This window comes from Herpailurus yagouaroundi, unplaced genomic scaffold (assembly GCF_014898765.1).
Source record: "Herpailurus yagouaroundi ecotype Mexico unplaced genomic scaffold, PumYag 162, whole genome shotgun sequence".
Classification (NCBI taxonomy): domain Eukaryota; kingdom Metazoa; phylum Chordata; class Mammalia; order Carnivora; family Felidae; genus Herpailurus; species Herpailurus yagouaroundi.
Genome location: NW_024412403.1, coordinates 56,078,160 through 56,097,083, shown reverse-complemented (window position 1 = coordinate 56,097,083; position 18,924 = coordinate 56,078,160). Strand labels below are relative to the sequence as shown.

Below are 18,924 nucleotides of genomic sequence, written 5' to 3'. Positions count from 1 at the left end.
TTTCTTTAAAAAAAAAAAGTACATTTCAGAGTGCCTGGGTGGTTTGTTGGTTAAGTGTTCAACTCTTGGTTTTGACTCATGTCGTGATCTCACTGTTCCATAAGTTCGAGCCCTCCATTGGGCTCCACGCTGACAGCATGGAGACTGCTTGGTATTGTCTCCCTCTCTCTCTTCCCCTTCCCCTGCTCTCTCTCTCTCTTTCAAAATAAATGAAAATAAACTGAAAAAAAATTCCCAGAGTAGAATTTTTTCTTCATCCTGAGCCCATAGCAAATCAGATGTATTTCTCTTTGACATCACTTTGTGCCAGTGGTGAATTTTTAAATTTTTCTTTTCATTAAGGGTGACATTCATTGAAAGTCTCAGCCTGTCTCTTTATCCATATGGGTATAAAAACATAAATCCCTACAATATCAAAACTGGATCCCTCATTCCATGAAGATGGCCAAGGTATACACACATTCACTTTTTGTTAAGGTTTTTTTGATCCCTCTTTCTTTCTTTCCTCCTTTAGGCTCAGTGCTCATTGAAAGGATGTAGTGGGAGTATTTGGGGGACACCTAGCCCACAATATTGCTAGCCCCAGAAGTCCTCATAAGGCTTTTGCCAGAATCAAATGAGAGCCCAGATGTAGAAGTGCTTTGAAGACTAATGAGAATTTTTAATGACTCCTAAAAAGATATGCTTCTTAAGGATCTTAATTGGGAAAATAACTCTCATATAGCCTGGGTTGACTTGCTTTTATTCTTTCTCTTTTGATTTAGGGATGCCCTTCTTTTGATCCAGTGGAACATAAGAGTGTTCATGGCTGTGAAGAACTGGCCCTGGATGAGGCTCTTCTTCAAGATCAAGCCTCTTGTTAAATCTGCTGGAATGGGAAAGGAGATAGCTGCTCTGAAGGAAGAGCATGTGCAACTGCAAAAAGCCTTGGAGAAATCAGAATCTGAGAGGGAAGAATTGAAAGCAGAACAAGTCTGCTTCATCAGGGAAAAGAATGACCTGCTTCTTCAGCTGCAAGCTGTGAGTGGCCCCACCATTTGTTCTTCAAATCAAGTTTTTAATTAGAGTCTCTTGTTTTGCAGGCAGTGTTCACTTGAGAAAAATGAAGCATGTGCTTTTCAGATACTATAGCATTTCACCAAACACAATGGAAATACTTAAAGAGACACCCTGTTTCATAGTGAAATGATTTCATTGGCAGGATGTCTTTGAAAAGGGGACAAACTATTAGATGGGTTTTAACTACATTAAAGCACCATAATCTATCACAGGAGCCAGGAAGCTCTGGGTCTTAATTGAAGTTTTGTATGTAGCTCCATACAAATCAAATTTGCTCCATGAGCAAATCAAAAGACAGGATTTAGTAGATCCCAAGGAAAGCTTTACTGAGATCTTCAGGATTATTGCAGTATGTTTCTAATCGGTTTTCCTGATTTTGGTCTCTCTACTTCCCCTTCCCCAGTCTAAATCAACTTTACTCATCGGTCCAATTCTTAAAAACGTCAGCTCTCGACATTGGCTTTGCATCAAACTTATTGGTGGAGCATTAAAAAATAAAAAGAAAGATGCCTAGACCCCACTCCCAGATATTTTGATTAAGCAGGCCCTGCATGAGTCCAAATAATCTATATGGGTGATTCTGATATCCAGTTAGGATTGAGAACCGTAGCTCTGTCTTAAACAAACAATATGTTGCTTTTCTGATGAATAAGCTTCAGATCCTGCAAGATGTGTGTTGTAGACTCCAGACTCCTTTGAGCCTACATCTCCAGTCTGATGCCAGTGTGCCCTTACTCGCTGCCTTTCACATTCCTCTTCTCTGGCCACTGGGACTGCTGTTATCCTCAAACATCCCAAAGGCAGGGATGAGATTTTATCCACCTTTATTATATTTTCCACCCCACTTAGCACAGTGCTAAGTTAAAAGATGCCAGGTTCCACTACAATTATATACAATTTATAATACAATTCGTACAATACAATTACAAAACTTTTTTTCCTGCTTTTTTTAACTTAAGTGGAAAGGAGGGAAAATTTAGTAATTTTAGACAGACCCAAGTTATTCTTTTATTTTGGGGCTATGCTATTCATCAGTGTTCCAATAGGCCATATTTTACATAAGAATTTCACCCAGACCTATATTTTTGATACATATTTAACATAGCAGTAGTTCCAGAACCTTAGTGCATTTCAGCCTCACCTGGGATGCTTGTTTGAAATACAAATTCCTGGGCCCCACTCCAAACCTACTTTAAATTCATACTGTGAAAATTACAGTTTGTAAGATCATGTTTTGTGTGGCTCAGGGGAGAGGCAGCTTTGGATGAGATCTGGCCTTCCAGTCTTCATCATTCTTCCTATGAACAGAGAGCATGGCCAGTGCTACCTAGGCTGGTACGGAAGATAGAAATGGACCCCACTCATGCAGGGGGTGGTAGGTAAAAGCCTCAGATACATGATAAAGGATCAGTGTGGGGAGCATGGGAAACACATTCAAGCCAGTTCCTGGGAAAACCCAGGAAGGCTAAGATGAGTTCAAATTGTAACTGAGATTTTAAGAGTTGACAGAGCTATGAAATATGTTATTATTCACTTTTAAGGGACACAGCTGAACACAGTAGGGATCAAAGAAAGAAAGATTCATATAAAATCATTTACTTTCTCAAAATACCAGCAGAAGTGAGTGAACCCATTCCAATCAACATCCTGAATATGTGAGAGAAGAACTGCCATCAGGGAGAGGATGTTCCTACTGTTAGCCTGACATACCATTGCTCAGTCGGCCTCCAAATCCTGCCGTCATGTTTAATGAAGGGATCAATGATGGTCGATTGGACTGTCTTCTTCATTCAGTGATGATGACAGATCCAGTACACATACCGAATGGAATAGAGTGAATAGCTTTCTGCTTGTCGACCTGGTATGAACTAAGATCAAATGTTCCCATTATTTCCCAAACATTGGAAGCTTCTCTGATCTGCATGGACTCTTCCTGCTTTGACATTTTTGTTTTGTTTTTAATTTGTCCCTTCTCTTTGCTCCTCGGTGATGTTGGAGATTTACTATTCTATGCCTTCCCCATCTGTGCCTCTTTGGGCACCATTTGTTGGGCAGATGGCCATTCTCTCACCAAAAGTTAGCCAGAAACCAATGGTCTAGAATTTTGTCTTTTTTTCTTGATCTGAGTTAATGAAACAACTTATGCAAGGCAAATGGATGGTTAATAAGTTGTCCAAAGTGGTGTATTGTATAGGATGAATGAGGTCTAGAGATGGAAGACAGAAATGTATGTGAAGTTATGTTGCAATGACACCATGGCAATTAAGAACTTGCTCCCAAAGAAAAGGTTTTATTTTGCCTCAAACAGAGACAAATTAGGGAGGTTAAAAGTTATAAAACAAGTTTTGTAGCAAAAAGACAATTGACCCCTTCATTTTTTTTTTCTTGACCCGTAACACAGGAAGAATGGGTCACTCCATGAGAATTGGAGACAACACATTTGAAAGAACAAAAGGAAGGGCTATTTTACACTTGCTATGTATGACTTTTAGAATTTACTCTGGTAGAACATTGAGGAAAAGATTTTCACTGGAAGCAATTGTGAAATCTAGTTAGTGACTTGGAAATAAAATTTATGAATTCTAAATTCAGCCTATAAATAAAAAATACACAACTACTTGTTAGAGGATACCTATATGTATTAAACAAGTGCATCAGGGCACTTATAATAATATAAATCTTCTAGTGTCTGAGGGAACACTGCTTTCTTAAAAGACTGTATTCTGAGCAGGTATCAACCTCAAACTCTATGCCCATGTGGATGCTTCCAGAAGCTGTGGTTTAAGCAGTACACCACTGATTTTTGGAGGCATGTTATCTCCTTTAGGCCACCAGGATTCTATTAAGTGCTTTAGAAGAGGTAATCTAATCTACTGAATGGCCCGAAAGATCAAAAGCACCTCCAAGCACCAGCAACTCCTCCACTTCTCAACAATAGGATCAGGGAACTGGGAATATTATTTCACCTGCTGAGGAAAGGCGGGTGAAAGTGCTGGTCACAGGGCAGGCAATTATCTCTTTGCTATGCGTTAAGCAGCATTTTCGCCTAGCTGATAAATTATTTCCAGCTGTTGGCAACAATTTTCTCCTCATCATGGCAGGAGCAAGAGACCCTGGCAAATGTTGAAGAGCAGTGCGAGTCGCTGATTAAATCCAAGATCCAGCTGGAGGCCAGAGTCAAGGTGCTGTCGGTGCGGGTGGAGGAAGAAGAGGAGATAAATTCCGAGCTGACTGCCAGGGGGCGGAAGCTCGAAGATGAATGTTCCGAGTTGAAGAAAGAAATCGATGACCTGGAAACACTATTGGCGAAGTCACAGAAGGAGAAGCGTGCTACAGAGCACAAGGTACTTTTTCTATAATGTTAGGGAGGCCTGGATGCCCCAGTCCTACTCCCTGTCGGGTTCCGGCACCAGACTTGCTTGGCTCAAATTAATTAACACGATGGCCTCCAACTTTGCAGCAGTGGGAGTCAGACTGGCATAAAATGAAGTATCTGATGAACTGTACTGTCCCCATTCAAATTTCCAATTCACACTTATGGAGCCCCACTTAATTTTCCAAATGATACATTTTCACTTGTTTCAATCTTATTACATCTGAAATCTAATAGAAAGAGCAGAGGGTTTCATTGGGCCTCTAAGTATCCTTTTTGGGGAAGAGAGCTAACATGATACCGTTAACTGAAAGGTGACTCGGGGGTATGTCTGAACCCCTAGCTCTGCCATTAATTTAGGCTTTGACCTTGAAGATGTCACTTTAATTCCAGTTAAAGACTTTGACGTGCTGTCCACTTCAGTTGAGGGTTTTAACTTGTGCATCTGTGTATGGATTGAAACTAGCTGAGGACTCTGTACCAAACCTCTGATAAACAACTGGTCTCTAAAATGACACTGTAATTTTGGCAGATGATTAAATAGCAACTCTTGTGCCATTGGTTCCCTTTCATAAAAAGCACGTGGGCCTGATACAGCCAGCTTCCATTTTTATGTATTTCAACAGCTGGAATGCTTCTTTCATTGCCACTGTCAGGATGTGAGACACCACAAGATTCCTACGTGCCCCATGAATACTCACAAAACTACCTTTAGTGGTGTTCTTGTTATATAATAATATGACACTCTAAAAATGGCATCAAATGAGCTATCCTGATAATATCTGATTAACCGGAATACCTCATTCCCTAACTGTGTGTGTGTGTGTGTGTGTGTGTGTGTGTGTGTGTAAGAAAAAGTGAATTTAGAGTTTTTAACAGTATATTGGGAATTTGGTTCTTTATGACATTGGATACCTCCCGAGACTATACTAGAAAAGAGAGAAGATGGCCGTTAGCATCATGTCCACCTTCCCAGTGGAAACTCTAATGCTGCTATCATTGTTGTCTTCCCATAGGTCAAGAATCTGACCGAGGAAGTCGAGTCTCTAAGTGAGGATATCGGCAAACTTAACAGAGCGGCCAAGGTCATGCAGGAGACCTATCAGCAGACCCTGGATGACCTACGCACAGAGGAGGAAAAACTCAGCAGCCTGAGCAAAGCCAAGGTGAAGGTGGAACAGCAAGTAGATGAGGTAGGTAGTGTACTATCTAGCTAGTTTGCTCCCCACATGCATACAAACCTCTGAGTTTTACTCAATTTACTTGACAGTTTCGGAAAAACTTTGTGGCATGGCTTGTTTCCTTAATATTTGGAAACAGAGGTTTAGTTTTTCTTAATGTACACTGAACCACTACGGTAGAAGAGAAGCCCCAGCATGTAATCTGTCAGTTTTTAAATGCAACCTTCATACAACCCTGGGCAGTGGGAGAGCACTGAGATGAATTATAAAAGGTTATCCCTGTAAGTGACTGAGTTTTCCTCATAGCTCCCACGGAAACTGGTGTTTTGCCCGACGATATGCTGGTTCTCTGTTTGACATGAGGTTGAAAGATTAGTTTCAAGGCCCTGTTGTGTCTCCAGTGGTGTGCTGAGGTTTATTTATAATCGAAAGATATGTAAATCACAAGCTGTGTGCTACCTACACTTTGGTAAAATACTTGTGAGATTCTAAAGATGGTGTCCGTGTTCTGCCTCCAAACACCCTGTGAGATGAAGATATTTCAAACCACTCTTAATGGTTGCCTCACCATTCCTCCTACCCCCTGCCCCCTGCCCCACTGACATAGCATATGCATTCATTCTCTTATTTGTCCCCAAAGCTTAGCCTTTATAAAATTGCTGACAAGGGTGGTCTGGTTTTATTTGCATTATTTGCTTCTTTTTCCTCATGCTTTTCTATCAATTTCCTCTATTACCTGTTCGTTGTTTCAATTCTCTTCCCATTTCCACTGCTGGTGTGTCTCACAAAGCCTCAGTATAAGGATTTATTGTGTGTGCGTGCGCTCTCTCGCTCATACACATGCACACAATTACTTGTTTTCTCCTGGAGTTTATCTACTTTCAGGTTTTTACATACTCCTTCCAGAAATTCTCCCACCTCCTCCCATTTGAACTTCGTATATTTTGCTGGTTACAGGAAATAGCTTCTACTGCTGAAAAGTAATCATATCAATGATCAAATAGACATAGTGTAATTGTTATCTAGCCTCCCGCTAAACCAACCTTGGTATTGTTGACAACACTAATCCAGACAAAACTGGAATGTTCTGACCACCTTGGTGGGAAACGAGAATATGACATAATGTTATGGACTAGAAGAGGGTACCGAGGTGGTAAAGAAGGTATAGAAATCATGTCATGTGAGATGTGTTTGAAAGGGTCTGTGATACTGAGTTGGGAGACTCAGGAGAGCTGCCTAACATTCATAGATGATCGTGTGGAGACATATTTGCTTGGTGCTGCTCCAGGGAGCAGAGTTTAGACTCATGAGAAGAATTTACTGAGAACATTTTTGGCTTCTTATGAAGAAGCACTCCTGAGTAAATGGACTTACCCACCCATGAAATGAGCTGCTGTGTGAAGAAGTGGGCTTCCCATCAGTGGGAAACAATCAAACAAGGCCTCACTGGTTATTTATTATTGGTTCCTTCCTTAAGACCCAGCCTCATATTCTTTAATCTCTAAAGTTTTCTTTCATCACTGTAATTTCTAGATTTTTTGTTGTCCTGGCGATGCATGCAATATATATTTTTAAATATCTACATAACTGGGCATCATTTACATAATCTGTGCATGTATTTTTCTTTTTTTCCAGAAGGTAAGTGTTAGTGAACACATCTAGTGAAGTGTAAACTTTACGTATTTATTTGGCTAAATAATTACTCCTTTTGTCAGCTTGAGGATGCCCTTGAGCAGGAGAGGAAAGCGAGAATGAACTGTGAAAGGGAAAAGAGCAAACTGGAGGGCGATCTGAAGCTGAACCTCATGAGTGTGGAGCACCTGGAGAGCGGCCAGCTGCAGCTGACAGAAAAGCTGAGGAAGTAAGTCACCTCGCTGTGGACGCGAGATTCGGGGAGACCTTATATTGGAAGGAATAGCTTTCTCATGGCACTTATCCTCATGACTCCAGGGCCAGATGTCTCAACACCTGACTGGGAAGATAACAAGCCTAGGAAATGAATTTTTTTTTTTTTGCTGGACTTTATTATATGGTTGTAAAAAGAGAGTAAATGCATAATCTAGAAGAATATGACTGAGGAAGCATCTGACTAGCAGATTGGAAAGAAAGGTGTAAAACCTATGACTTGTGAATTATTGAAATTTGAAGCCACAAGTCCAAAAATAAAAATGGCTCCCTTCTTTTACTCATGATGAGACCAATGGCATAAAAAGTAAAACAACAACAACAAAAAAACTAAACTAAACAAAAAACCCCAAACCCTTCAATATGAAGTTCAATATAGCCTTTGATCTCTTTGAAAAAAGTTTGCCAGATATAACTTCATTAATATGTATATAGCTTTTCTATCAAGTAATTTACAATCTAAATATTAAACCTTAAAATCGAAAGCAAAACATAACAATCAAAATTAGCAAAACTTTCAGCTCAAATGAACTCAAGGTGGCTTCTCAGTTTAGTTTTACTGCTTAGTGAAATGGACTTTCTCATCTTGTCTCTTGTCATCCCCTGCTGAGCTAGACTTTCTTCTCACCATTAGGGATTTTCAAGTTATTGCGAAAAGATAAAATAGGAGAGAGAAACAGTGAGGCCCAAGAGTGAGGTAAGGCCAGGGTAAAGCTGGGAACAGGTCCATCACTGGAGCCACAGGAAAGAACACAGTCAAGTGAGCATCACTGAGCTTCTCGTTTTTCTGTTTGTCTACATGAGTTGCCATGATACATGCTCATGTTCAGGTTTTGTTCATATTCTGATGAGTTACTGAACTTGATAGGTGTTTGGAAAAGAAGTAATCCTATAAATGTATGGAACATTGAAATGATGATAGAGGTCTCTTAGCATTCCATTTTAAGATCATGTTTCCGCTCAGCAAAGTGAAAATGATGTTCCATGTCCTTGTAGGCCACAGGTCAAAGAGCTCTGGCATTTTAGAAATCCATGTTTTTGGAAAGATATAACATTAACTGTGAAACTTTTTCTCTAAATGGACCTATGTATATATAGAAACATAATATGTGATAAAGGTGGCATTTCAAATTAGTGATGACTAGAGTACTTAATAAACGGTGCTGAGAATATTAGCTATTCATTTTCTGAGATGAAAGTTAACACACTACTCATACACACAAAATCCAGTTGCATTAAAGAATTAAAGGTAGGGGCGCCTGGGTGGCGCAGTCGGTTAAGCGTCCGACTTCAGCCAGGTCACGATCTCGCGGCCCGAGTTCGAGCCCTGCGTCAGGCTCTGGGCTGATGGCTCAGAGCCTGGAGCCTGTTTCCCATTCTGTGTCTCCCTCTCTCTCTGCCCCTCCCCCCGTTCATGCTCTGTCTCTCTCTGTCCCAAAAATAAATAAACGTTGAAAAAAAGAAATTAAAAAAAAAAGAATTAAAGGTAAAGACAAGGCTATAAAACGGTTAGAAGATTCAGCATTATTCACAGTAGCTAAGATATGGAAACAACCCAAACGCCCATTGATGGATAAATGGATAAAGAAAATATGGTGTTTACACACAATGAAATTTTATTCAGCCTTTTATTTTATTTTATTTTATTTTATTTTATTTTATTTTATTTATATTATTTTATTTTTGAGAGAGAGAGAGTACATGAAGGAGGGACAGAGAGAGAGGGGGAGAAAGAATCCCAAGGAGACTCAGCACTGTCAGCATGGAGCCCAGTGTGGGCTCAATCTCAGAACTATGATATCATGGCCTGAGACAAAACAAAGACCTGGAAGCTCACCTGATAGAGCCACCCAGACACCCCTCTTATTCAGCTTTTAAAAACAAGGTAATCCTGCCATATGTGACACCATAGATGAATCTGGGGGATACGATACTGAGTGAAATAAAGTGGTCATAGAAGAAAAGTACTTCATGAATCCATTTATGTGAGGCATCTAAAATAGTCAAACTTACAGAAACAGAGTAGAATGGTAGTTGCTTAGGGCTGGAGGGAGTGGAAAATAGGGAGTTGTTATTCAATGGGTATAAAGTTTCAGTTATGAAAGATGACTGAGTTCTAAAAATCTGCTATACAACCTTGTCCCTATAGTTAACATTACTGTATTATGCACTTACATATTTGTTAAGAGGGTACATCTCATGTTAAATGTTCTTACCACGATAAAAACAATACAAATCTTTGCAAGAAAATTTAGGTAATAAATCTTAGAAAATTGGCAGGTTAGGGGCACCTGGGTGGCTCAGTCGGTTAAGTGTCCAACTTCAGCTCAGGTCATGATCTCACGGTTTGTGAGTTCGAGCCCTGCGTCGGTCTCCGTGCTGACAGCTCAGAGCCTGGAGCCTGCTTCAGATTCTGTGTCTCCCTCTCCCTCTGCCCCTCCCCTGCTCACTCTCTGACTCTCTCTGTCTTTCAATAGTAAATAAACGTTAAAAAAAAAAATTAAAAAAAAAAAAAAAGAAAATTGGCAGGTTAAATTTTCTTGAATAAGTGACAAAAGCCAAAGACAGAAAAAGAATATCTTGATACTTAACGATATCACATTTCTAAACATTTATGTGGCAAAAGCCAACATAAGTAAAATTGGAACAAGTTATACAAGGTGTGAGAAATATTTTCAAGAGATACCAGAAAATAAGAATACTAAAAGAAAATCTATAATTCATTAACTATATGAACAATCTAGTAGACAAATGATCAAAGGATACCACCAGGTAGTTCGTTTGGTTGGCCATTTTTATTTTTATTTTTAAAAAAATAATTTTTTTTTCAACGTTTATTTATTTTTTTGGAGACAGAGAGAGACAGAGCATGAACGGGGGAGGGGCAGAGAGAGAGGGAGACACAGAATCGGAAACAGGCTCCAGGCTCCGAGTCATCAGCCCAGAGCCTGACGCGGGGCTCGAACTCACGGACCGCGAGATCGTGACCTGGCTGAAGTCGGACGCTTAACCGACTGCACCCACCACCCAGGCGCCCCATATTGGCCATTTTTAAATGACAAGAGGCTGCCTCACTGTTAAACAGGGACATTAAAAACTAAGGCATTCTAATTTTCCAATTTCTGTCAGATTAGGAATAATTTAGAAGTATGCTAATATTAGGCGTAAATATAGAGAAATAATCTCACACTGCTATTGAAGGGCAAAGGGCAGGGTTATGTATTTTTAAGCACACACTTATACCTGACCCAGGGAATTCCCTACTCTGTATCCACTCTAAGGAAACACTCACATGTGCACAGGGGGCATGGTTATGAACAGTGGTATTTACAGAAGGAAAATATTGGGGAAAACCTAAGGGCTTATTAATGGGGAAGTGGATAAATCAACTACAGGATGTCTAAATTATGGAATAGTATGTCACAGTTAATTTTTAAAATGAAGTAATTTATGTATGGGCCAACATGAAAAAAAACTAAAATGTGTTATTGGGTTAAAAATAAGTTATGGAACTATAAATACAAACTATTTATATTTACATTTATATTTAATTATATATTTATTTATATTATTAATTATATTATAATATGTTATATTATAATATTATAATATATTATATATAATAATATACTATATTATTAATTATTTATATTATTTTATTTAATTACTTATATATTTAATTATATTTATACTTAATATTACATATTATACCTTTCACAGTAGAGAAAATGAAACTATTTCTACTTATATGTAAACACAAATGCATGTCAACACTTAGAAAAAATGTCTGGAAGGATTCATACCAAATTGATAATGGTGGTTACCTCTTGGGAAGGAACAAAGATTGGGTGTGAGAGCCAAGGAGACTTCAGATATAGATGTAGTAGTTGAATTTTTATAAGAGAATAATTTCATGTGTTATTACTATAATTTTTAAAATATTTAAGTCAAATGTTATCACCTAAGAAATTCTATTTGATGCATTTTTCCCTTACAGGAAAGAACTAGAAATGAATCAGATGAGTTCAAAGGTGGAGAAGGAGAAAGGCCTGGTGGCTCAGCTTCAGAACATGGTTAAAGAGCTTCAGGTAATCATTTCTCATGTAGCTATATGTAGATTCATGGGCAATAATTGGTACTTTAATGACAAATGCTTTGCCAAGGTATCCATACCCTGAGGCAACCATGGACAGAAGCAGAAAAGAGCAGTGGTTAAGAAGGAAAACTGCCACATTCCACAGATAAGTGACTTGGAAAAATTACCTCTTCAGCTTAGATTTTCTTACCGTAATAAAATCAGGTAATTTGTCGAATATTTGGTGAACCAAACATTGTGCTAAAATCCTAGGTACGTATTTTTTTCAGTTATTAATCTTCCTGACAGCCTTTGAGCTAATATTATTAAATGCAATAGTACATTTAAGTGGTAAGCATAGTGCTTGATCTGTGGGGAGCATTCAGTGTTAGCAATTTAATTTTTTATGATGATTAGTCTTTGTGATTAGAAAACAATTGTATTTCTGTGCTGAAAATCTGTTTTGTACCTACTTGTAGTCTCAAAACATTATTTGGTAATGGGATGCTATTTATAAGTTTTAGACCATGTGGCTGTTTTACACTATTTGGCCATGTTATGAAATAAGTATGAATGGATATATACACATACACACATATATGTAACTCCTCACATATGCTGTATGCATATACATCTGTATGATAGATGTTTTTCTTTTGGAGCTAAATATTTATCTCAGTAATGTAACCATTACTCAAAATAATTTTGAGCCTCTTTGTGATAATTATTTTCTGAGACATTTTAAATCAAATAAGAAAAACAGTCTCACTGATTTATAGGCATGATTTCAAACACAATATTAATCTCCAAGCGATTATCTATCATATTCACCAGGCTTGTCTTCAAGTGATACTTGACTTTATCCAAAATAAAAAGACTCAAAAATTTCAATTTATCCAAAAGACCAATTCTCTTACCTTCATGATTTTAAAAAAATGCTCTAGGGTGGCTCTAGGGTGCTCTAGGGTGCCTGGGTGGCTCAGTCGGTTAAGTGTCCAACTTTGGCTCAGGTCATGATCTCCTGGTTTGTGGGTCCAAGCCCTGCATCAGGCTCTGTGCTGTCAGTTCAGAGCCTGGAGTTTGTTTGGATTCTGTCTCCCTCTCTCCTTGCCCCTCCCCCACTCATGCTCTGTCTCTCAAAAAATGAATAAACATTAAAACAATTTTTTTTAATGCTCTAAAGATTATTTCTGAAGAAATGTTCTAGAAATGTTTGTTTTAATGATAGTATTGTTTGGGACAAAGGTATTGGATCCCAGAATAACTAGTTGGAAGGGGATCACGTTTACTTGGATGTGGAAATCACAAATTTTTTAGCGCCTTCTCTGTCCCAACTCATCTACAGATCTGGTAGCCTACATATTGGCATGATCTAGAAATCGGCATCCTCGAAGCCATGGTACTCTAATTTAAAGAAAAGGAAACATGCTCTAAAATAGATACTATCCTTTTTCACTCCCGTCCTAACCTATGCCTAATTATTTAAGGTAATGTTATTGAACATCAGTGGCTTTCCTGTGCTGTACTATAATGATGCTATCAAGATTTGTAGAGCTATTTGCCTTTACACTACAAGAGTTTGGGGCTCTGAGAGGTCTTGTCACTAATTTCCTTTATCTAATAATTCTGCCTCTAATGGTATCAGATTACTACTCACCATAGCACTCCCCATTCCTCCACCCATTTTAATTCGTTACTTCGGATCTCCTGGTACTTGAAATCACCTGCAGACCAAGAAAACAAGTAACCAAGTTTGGCAGAACTGTGTGTGAAATTAAATTGATGCTGTTTCTTATGAGTAAGTTGCTTGAACTCAGATATTTATTTGATTCATCAGATATTTGCCCAAGATCCCAATAATTGAGATTGGTAAATGAATCCCAGATGAATGAGGTATTGTGTATAAAATTCATCATATTAGTTTTCATTAAGCTCTTGAAAATTTTTTTTCTTGTTCTATGAAAGGTGCTTCCTCTTCTTTTGGAAAGTCCTCTTTACTGTAGTTTCTCCTCCACGTATAGAATTTAATGAAGTTGCTCATCAACAAGGGCTGGGAGATCTGGAGGAAGGGCACATTTGAACTCTGGTCTTTGTAGTGATTTGGGGAAATCATTTAATTTCTATGTGTTCTATCTTCCTTATAGAATGAAACCAAAGGTATTACATGACTTTTCTTAGTTTTGATACAGTTTTAAAAAACACAGTAAAGCTCTTGAATATAAAATATGCTACAAGCGCTTAGTAAAAGTCAAAATTATTTATTGCTGCAGAATCAGATACAGGATTTGAAAAGGGAACTGGAAACTGAAAGGACCACTCGAGCCAAGATGGAGAGGGAGAGAGCTGACCTCACACAAGAACTGGAAGACTTGAATGAAAGACTGGAGGAGGCAGGAGGCACCCGTTTGGCTCAGCTAGACATAATGAAGAAACAGGAAACAAAATTCCAGAAGCTTCGCCAAGACATGGAAGAGGCCACACTGCACTTTGAGGCAACTTCTGCCTCTTTGAAGAAGAGACATGCAGACAGCTTGTCTGAGCTCCAGGGCCGGCTAGAAAATCTACAACAGGTCAAGCAGAAATTGGAAAAAGATAAGAGTGACTTACAGCTAGAAGTGGGTGACCTCCTGACCAATGTTGAGCAGATGACCAGAGCTAAGGTAAGCATCCTCAAGTCTACCTTATGGACTTCAGGACATGGAAGTAGGTAGGGGAGGCAAAGGAAAAGAAAAATAAACTGGATTGGTGACTTGAGGTGTTTGCTAACGGAGGCTGTATTTCTTTAGATTGACTAGATCAGGCTTAAGTTCAGTGCGCGTTGTTAAGGTCACATGGCTATTACCTGACTGTAGCCTGACAGTAGCTTCTGGTTTAATTGGAGTTCCAGGCCATGTTTCTTGTGGGTTTTTCTGATGATGACATATGTAAGTAGGCTAGAAAGTGAAGCCACTAGCTATGTGAGTCCTGTGTCTCTCTTGAAGAATGGCTTTGCGTTGGGAGCACACCTCAGGGGTGGCTCAGATACTCTAGGGTCTGTCTCGATGAATGGTGGATGCAAAGAACTTTGCTAAGGGGAGAGACTTTTTTCTCCTTCATGTTCTCTGGCATCTCTTTAACCAGCCAGCATGAGAAGGAAGTTTCACCATGTATTCTTTCTTCACCTAGACCACTAATCCATATAGTATAAGCTCTCATATCAAATGACTAGTATCAGATCACAGGTAATGGCCATCCTATCTTCTGGTAGTTGAGAGGAGGCTTAGTTTAGGTTAAGCAGAACAAATAGAGGCCTCCCTAATTTAATGAGCTTTGCTTTATTGTGCTTCACAGATATTGTGGTTTTTGCAGTTGAAGGTTTGTGGCAACCCTGAGGAAGTCTATTGGTGCCATTGATGCAACAACATATGTTCACTCCATGCCTCTGTGTCACGGTTTAGTAATTCTCACAACATTTAAAACTTTTTCATTATTATCATATTTATTATGGTGATCTGTGATCAGTCATCTGTGATGTGACTATTATAATTATTTGAGAGTGCCAAGAACCATGCCCATATAAGACAGCAGACTTACTTGATAAGTGTGTGTGTTCTGACTGTTCCACCAACTGGCTATTCTCCTATCTCTCTCCCCCTCTCCTTAGGCCTCTCTATTCCCTGAAACACAACAATATTGAAATTAGGCCAATTAATAACCCTACAATGTCTTCTAAGTGTTCAAGTGATGGGAAGAGTTGTACATCTCTCACTTTAAATCAAAAGCTAGAAATGATTAAGCTTAGTGAGGAAGGCATGTTGGAAGCCAAGACTGGCTGAGAGCTAGCTAGGCCTCTTGTGCTAAATGGCTAGCCAAGTTGTGAATGCACAGGAAAAATTCTTGAAGGAAATTAAAAGTGCTACTTCAGTGAGCACATGAATTATAAGCAAGTGAAACAGCCTTATTGCTGATAATGGAGAAAGTTTGAGTGGTCTGGATAGGAGATCAAGGCAACTACAGCATTCCCTTAAGCCAAAGCCTAATCCAGAGCAAAAGCCTAACTCTCTTTAATTCTGTGAAGGCTGAGAGAGATGAAGAAGCTGCAGGACATGGCTGAAACTAGCAGAGATTGGTTCATGATGTTTAAGGAAAGAAGCAGTCCCTATAAAATAAAAGTGTAAGGTGAAACAGCAAGTGCTGGTGTAGAAACTACAGCAAATTTACTAGCAGATCTAGCTAAGATACTTCATGAAGGTGGCTACACTAAATACAGATTTTCAATGTAGACAATCTTCTGTTGGAAGAAGATTCCATCTAGGACTTTCATAACTAGGGAGGAGAAGGCAATGCCTGGCTTCAAAGGACAGGCTAACTCCTGTTAGGAGCTAAAATTGAAGCCAGTGACCACTTATCATTGTGAAAACCCTAGGGCCCTTAAGAATCATGCTAAATGTACTTTGCCTGTGCTTTAGAGATGGAACAACAAAGTCTGGATGACGACACATATTTAAAGTCCACTATTGAGATCTGCTCAGAAAAGAAGATTCCTTTCAAAGTAGTACTACTCGTCGACAATGCACCTGGTCACTGAAAAACTCTGATGAAGATATACAAGAAGATTCATGTTGTCTTCATGCCTGCTAACACAACATCCATCCTACAGCCCATGGATCAAAGAGTCATTTTGACTTTCAAATCTCATGATTTAAGAAATACATTTTCTAGGTCTATAGCTGCCACAGATAGTGATTCTTCTCATGGACCTGGGCAAAGTATATTGAAAACCTTCTGGAAAGCATTCACCATTCTAGATTAAAAACATTCATGATTCACAGGAAGAGGCCAAACATTAGCAGGAGTTTCGAAGAAGTTGGTTCCAATCCTTCCGGATAACTTTGAAAGGTTCAAGGTTCCACTGGAGGAAGTAACTGAAGATGTGGTAGAAAAAGCAAGAGAACTGGAATTAGAAGTGGAGACTGAAGATGCACCTGAATTGCTGCAATCTCATGATACAACTTTAACAGATGAGGAGTTGCTTCCTATGGATGAGCAAGGAAAGTGGTTTCTTGAGATGGAACCTACTCCTGGTGAAGATGCTGTGAAGGTTATTGAAATGACAACAAAGGATTTAGAATATGATGTAAACTTAGTTGATCAAGCAGCAGCAGGGTTTGAGAGGATTGACTCCAATTCTGAAGGAGGTTCTGTGGGTAAAATGCTATCAAGCAGCATCACATGCTACACAGAAATCATTTATGAAAGGAAGAGTCAAATGATGTGTCAAAACTCATTGTTGTCTTATTCTCAGAAATTGCCACAGCCACCCTAGCCTTCAGCAACTAGCAGCCTGGTCAGTCAGCAGCCATCAACGTTGAGGCCAAGACCCTCCACCAACAAAAAGATTATGACTCATTGAAAGCTCGGTTGATGGTTAGCATTTTTTAACAATAACGTATTTTAAATTATGACAAACACATTGCTTTTTTAAAGACATAATGCTAATGTGCAGTTAATAGACTACAGTATAGGGTAAATATAACTTTTGTGTGCACTGGGAAACCAAAAACTTCACTGACTCACTTTACTGTGATAATACCTTTATTGCACTTGTCTGGAACTGACCCCACAACATCTCCAAGGTATGACTATAGCCAGTGTCACATTCTCCTTGTGAGCAGAATTTGGGAAGTTATCTGGGAAAGAGACAAACCAACAACAAAACTCAACTTTCATGGACCATGGCCAGAAAAATGCAGCATTTCTTCAGAGATACTGAGTGACTCCTAAAATATTTAGCCTTAATTCCCTTTAAAAAACCACATTGGGTAGAAGGAAACACAAAACATCCTGCTTTTCCTTCTCTTTCTCTCCACTCTTCCTGCCAATTATCTTAGAATATAAATCTAGTAAGGATTTAAATCCTCTCTCCTTTATCTCATCTGTATTCTGCCTTTTATATGGACTCATCTTTCTCTCAGCAATGAAAGCATGCTTTCTCCATGCCCTGTAGGCTTCATTTGCTTTCCTCAGCCCAAATGAGACTCTAGAAGTCCTTACTCTTTATAATTTTCTCTGCCTCTTGTTTATCCTCAGGAATTCTTCTGTTTCTGCATATCTTAGTAGGAAGTCATAGTCATAAAACTGTTGATAGGTTCACCATAAATCCATACTAATTAGGTATGAATTTCATACTTTCCAATTTCCTCTAGAATTTCATTGCTGCTCAGAAGTTCTTTATTCTTCTAATTCACCTTCTGTTTTATTTTAAACAAAATCCTCCCTCAGATTCTAACCCTGACTTTCTAAATCCTTTTCAATAAATGGTAAGACCTAACTGATAAAATCAAGACCATTCAGTATAACTTCTCTCTTCACCTTATATTTTTCTTACACTCATCCATTTCTTTCCTTCTTGTCCCAAAGAATAAAATATTTTTCCACATAACCATTACTCACCCATTGCAAAACAAACCAAAATAAAAAAGACTTTTCCTCAGACACTAGGAGAAGGAAGCAAGGTCTATCTATATCTGCCTTAATCTGTCTCCTTGACCAAAGAGTATTGTTCTATTCATCTATTGCTGTATAACAAATCATCCCTAAACCTTGTAGCTTGAAATAGCAATTTATTATCATCTCCCTTGGTTCTGGGGTTGACTGGCTTAGCTCAGATGGCAGTTGAGACTGGAGTCATCTGAAGGTTTATTCATTCCCATGTCTGTTTCCTGAGCTGGGACAACCAGAACAGATGGAGGCTAGATGGAAATCTCTCTCACCATGTGCCTAGTTTGGGTTTCCTCACAGCATGGCAGCCACAGAGGACTTGGACTTCTTACAAGGCAATTTAGGGAACAAAAGCAAGTATTACAAGAGACCAAGACAGAAGCTGCAACAATTCTTGTGAGGCAGACTTACAATGCAGTGGAGTGATTCAGTTATAAGTCACAGGTAGGGGTCTACACAAAGGTATGAATACCAGAGGGTATGGCTCACTGGGGAGTCATCTTTGGAGACGAGTACCCACCACCCACTAGCACTCACTACCTCCTCACTCCTATAACTCCCTCAGTGTCTTTTCTTTCCCCTACATTACTTAAAAGTATTCTCTTAAATTGTTTTTTCAAAGATCAGTAATGTCTTCCTTTACTCAGATTAGCATGTCTAAAACCAAACTTATCACCTTCTTCTGAATCTAGTGTTTCTTCTGGACATTTCTGTCACTGACACCCTGTTTCTTCCCATCACCCAGGCTTAAAGCCTGTAATTGATTATGTGTTTCCTCCCTTGTTCTTTGCTTTCCAATCAATTCTTGCAGCAGGTCAATTCTTCACTGTCTTACAGTTTTCCATTCCATA

At 38.9% G+C, this 18,924-nt stretch overlaps 1 protein-coding gene across 1 annotated transcript in view; it reads left to right on the top strand.

The window, feature by feature from the left end:
* Window positions 1-18,924, top strand: part of MYH15 (myosin heavy chain 15) — a 152,079-nt gene that overhangs the window by 66,893 nt on the left and 66,262 nt on the right. The window contains exons 22-27 of the mRNA XM_040484426.1: window positions 765-1,020; window positions 4,161-4,403; window positions 5,449-5,625; window positions 7,329-7,474; window positions 11,516-11,606; window positions 13,864-14,253. Coding sequence (XP_040340360.1) covers window positions 765-1,020; window positions 4,161-4,403; window positions 5,449-5,625; window positions 7,329-7,474; window positions 11,516-11,606; window positions 13,864-14,253 — 1,303 coding nt within the window. The remainder of the gene's footprint in view (window positions 1-764; window positions 1,021-4,160; window positions 4,404-5,448; window positions 5,626-7,328; window positions 7,475-11,515; window positions 11,607-13,863; window positions 14,254-18,924) is intronic.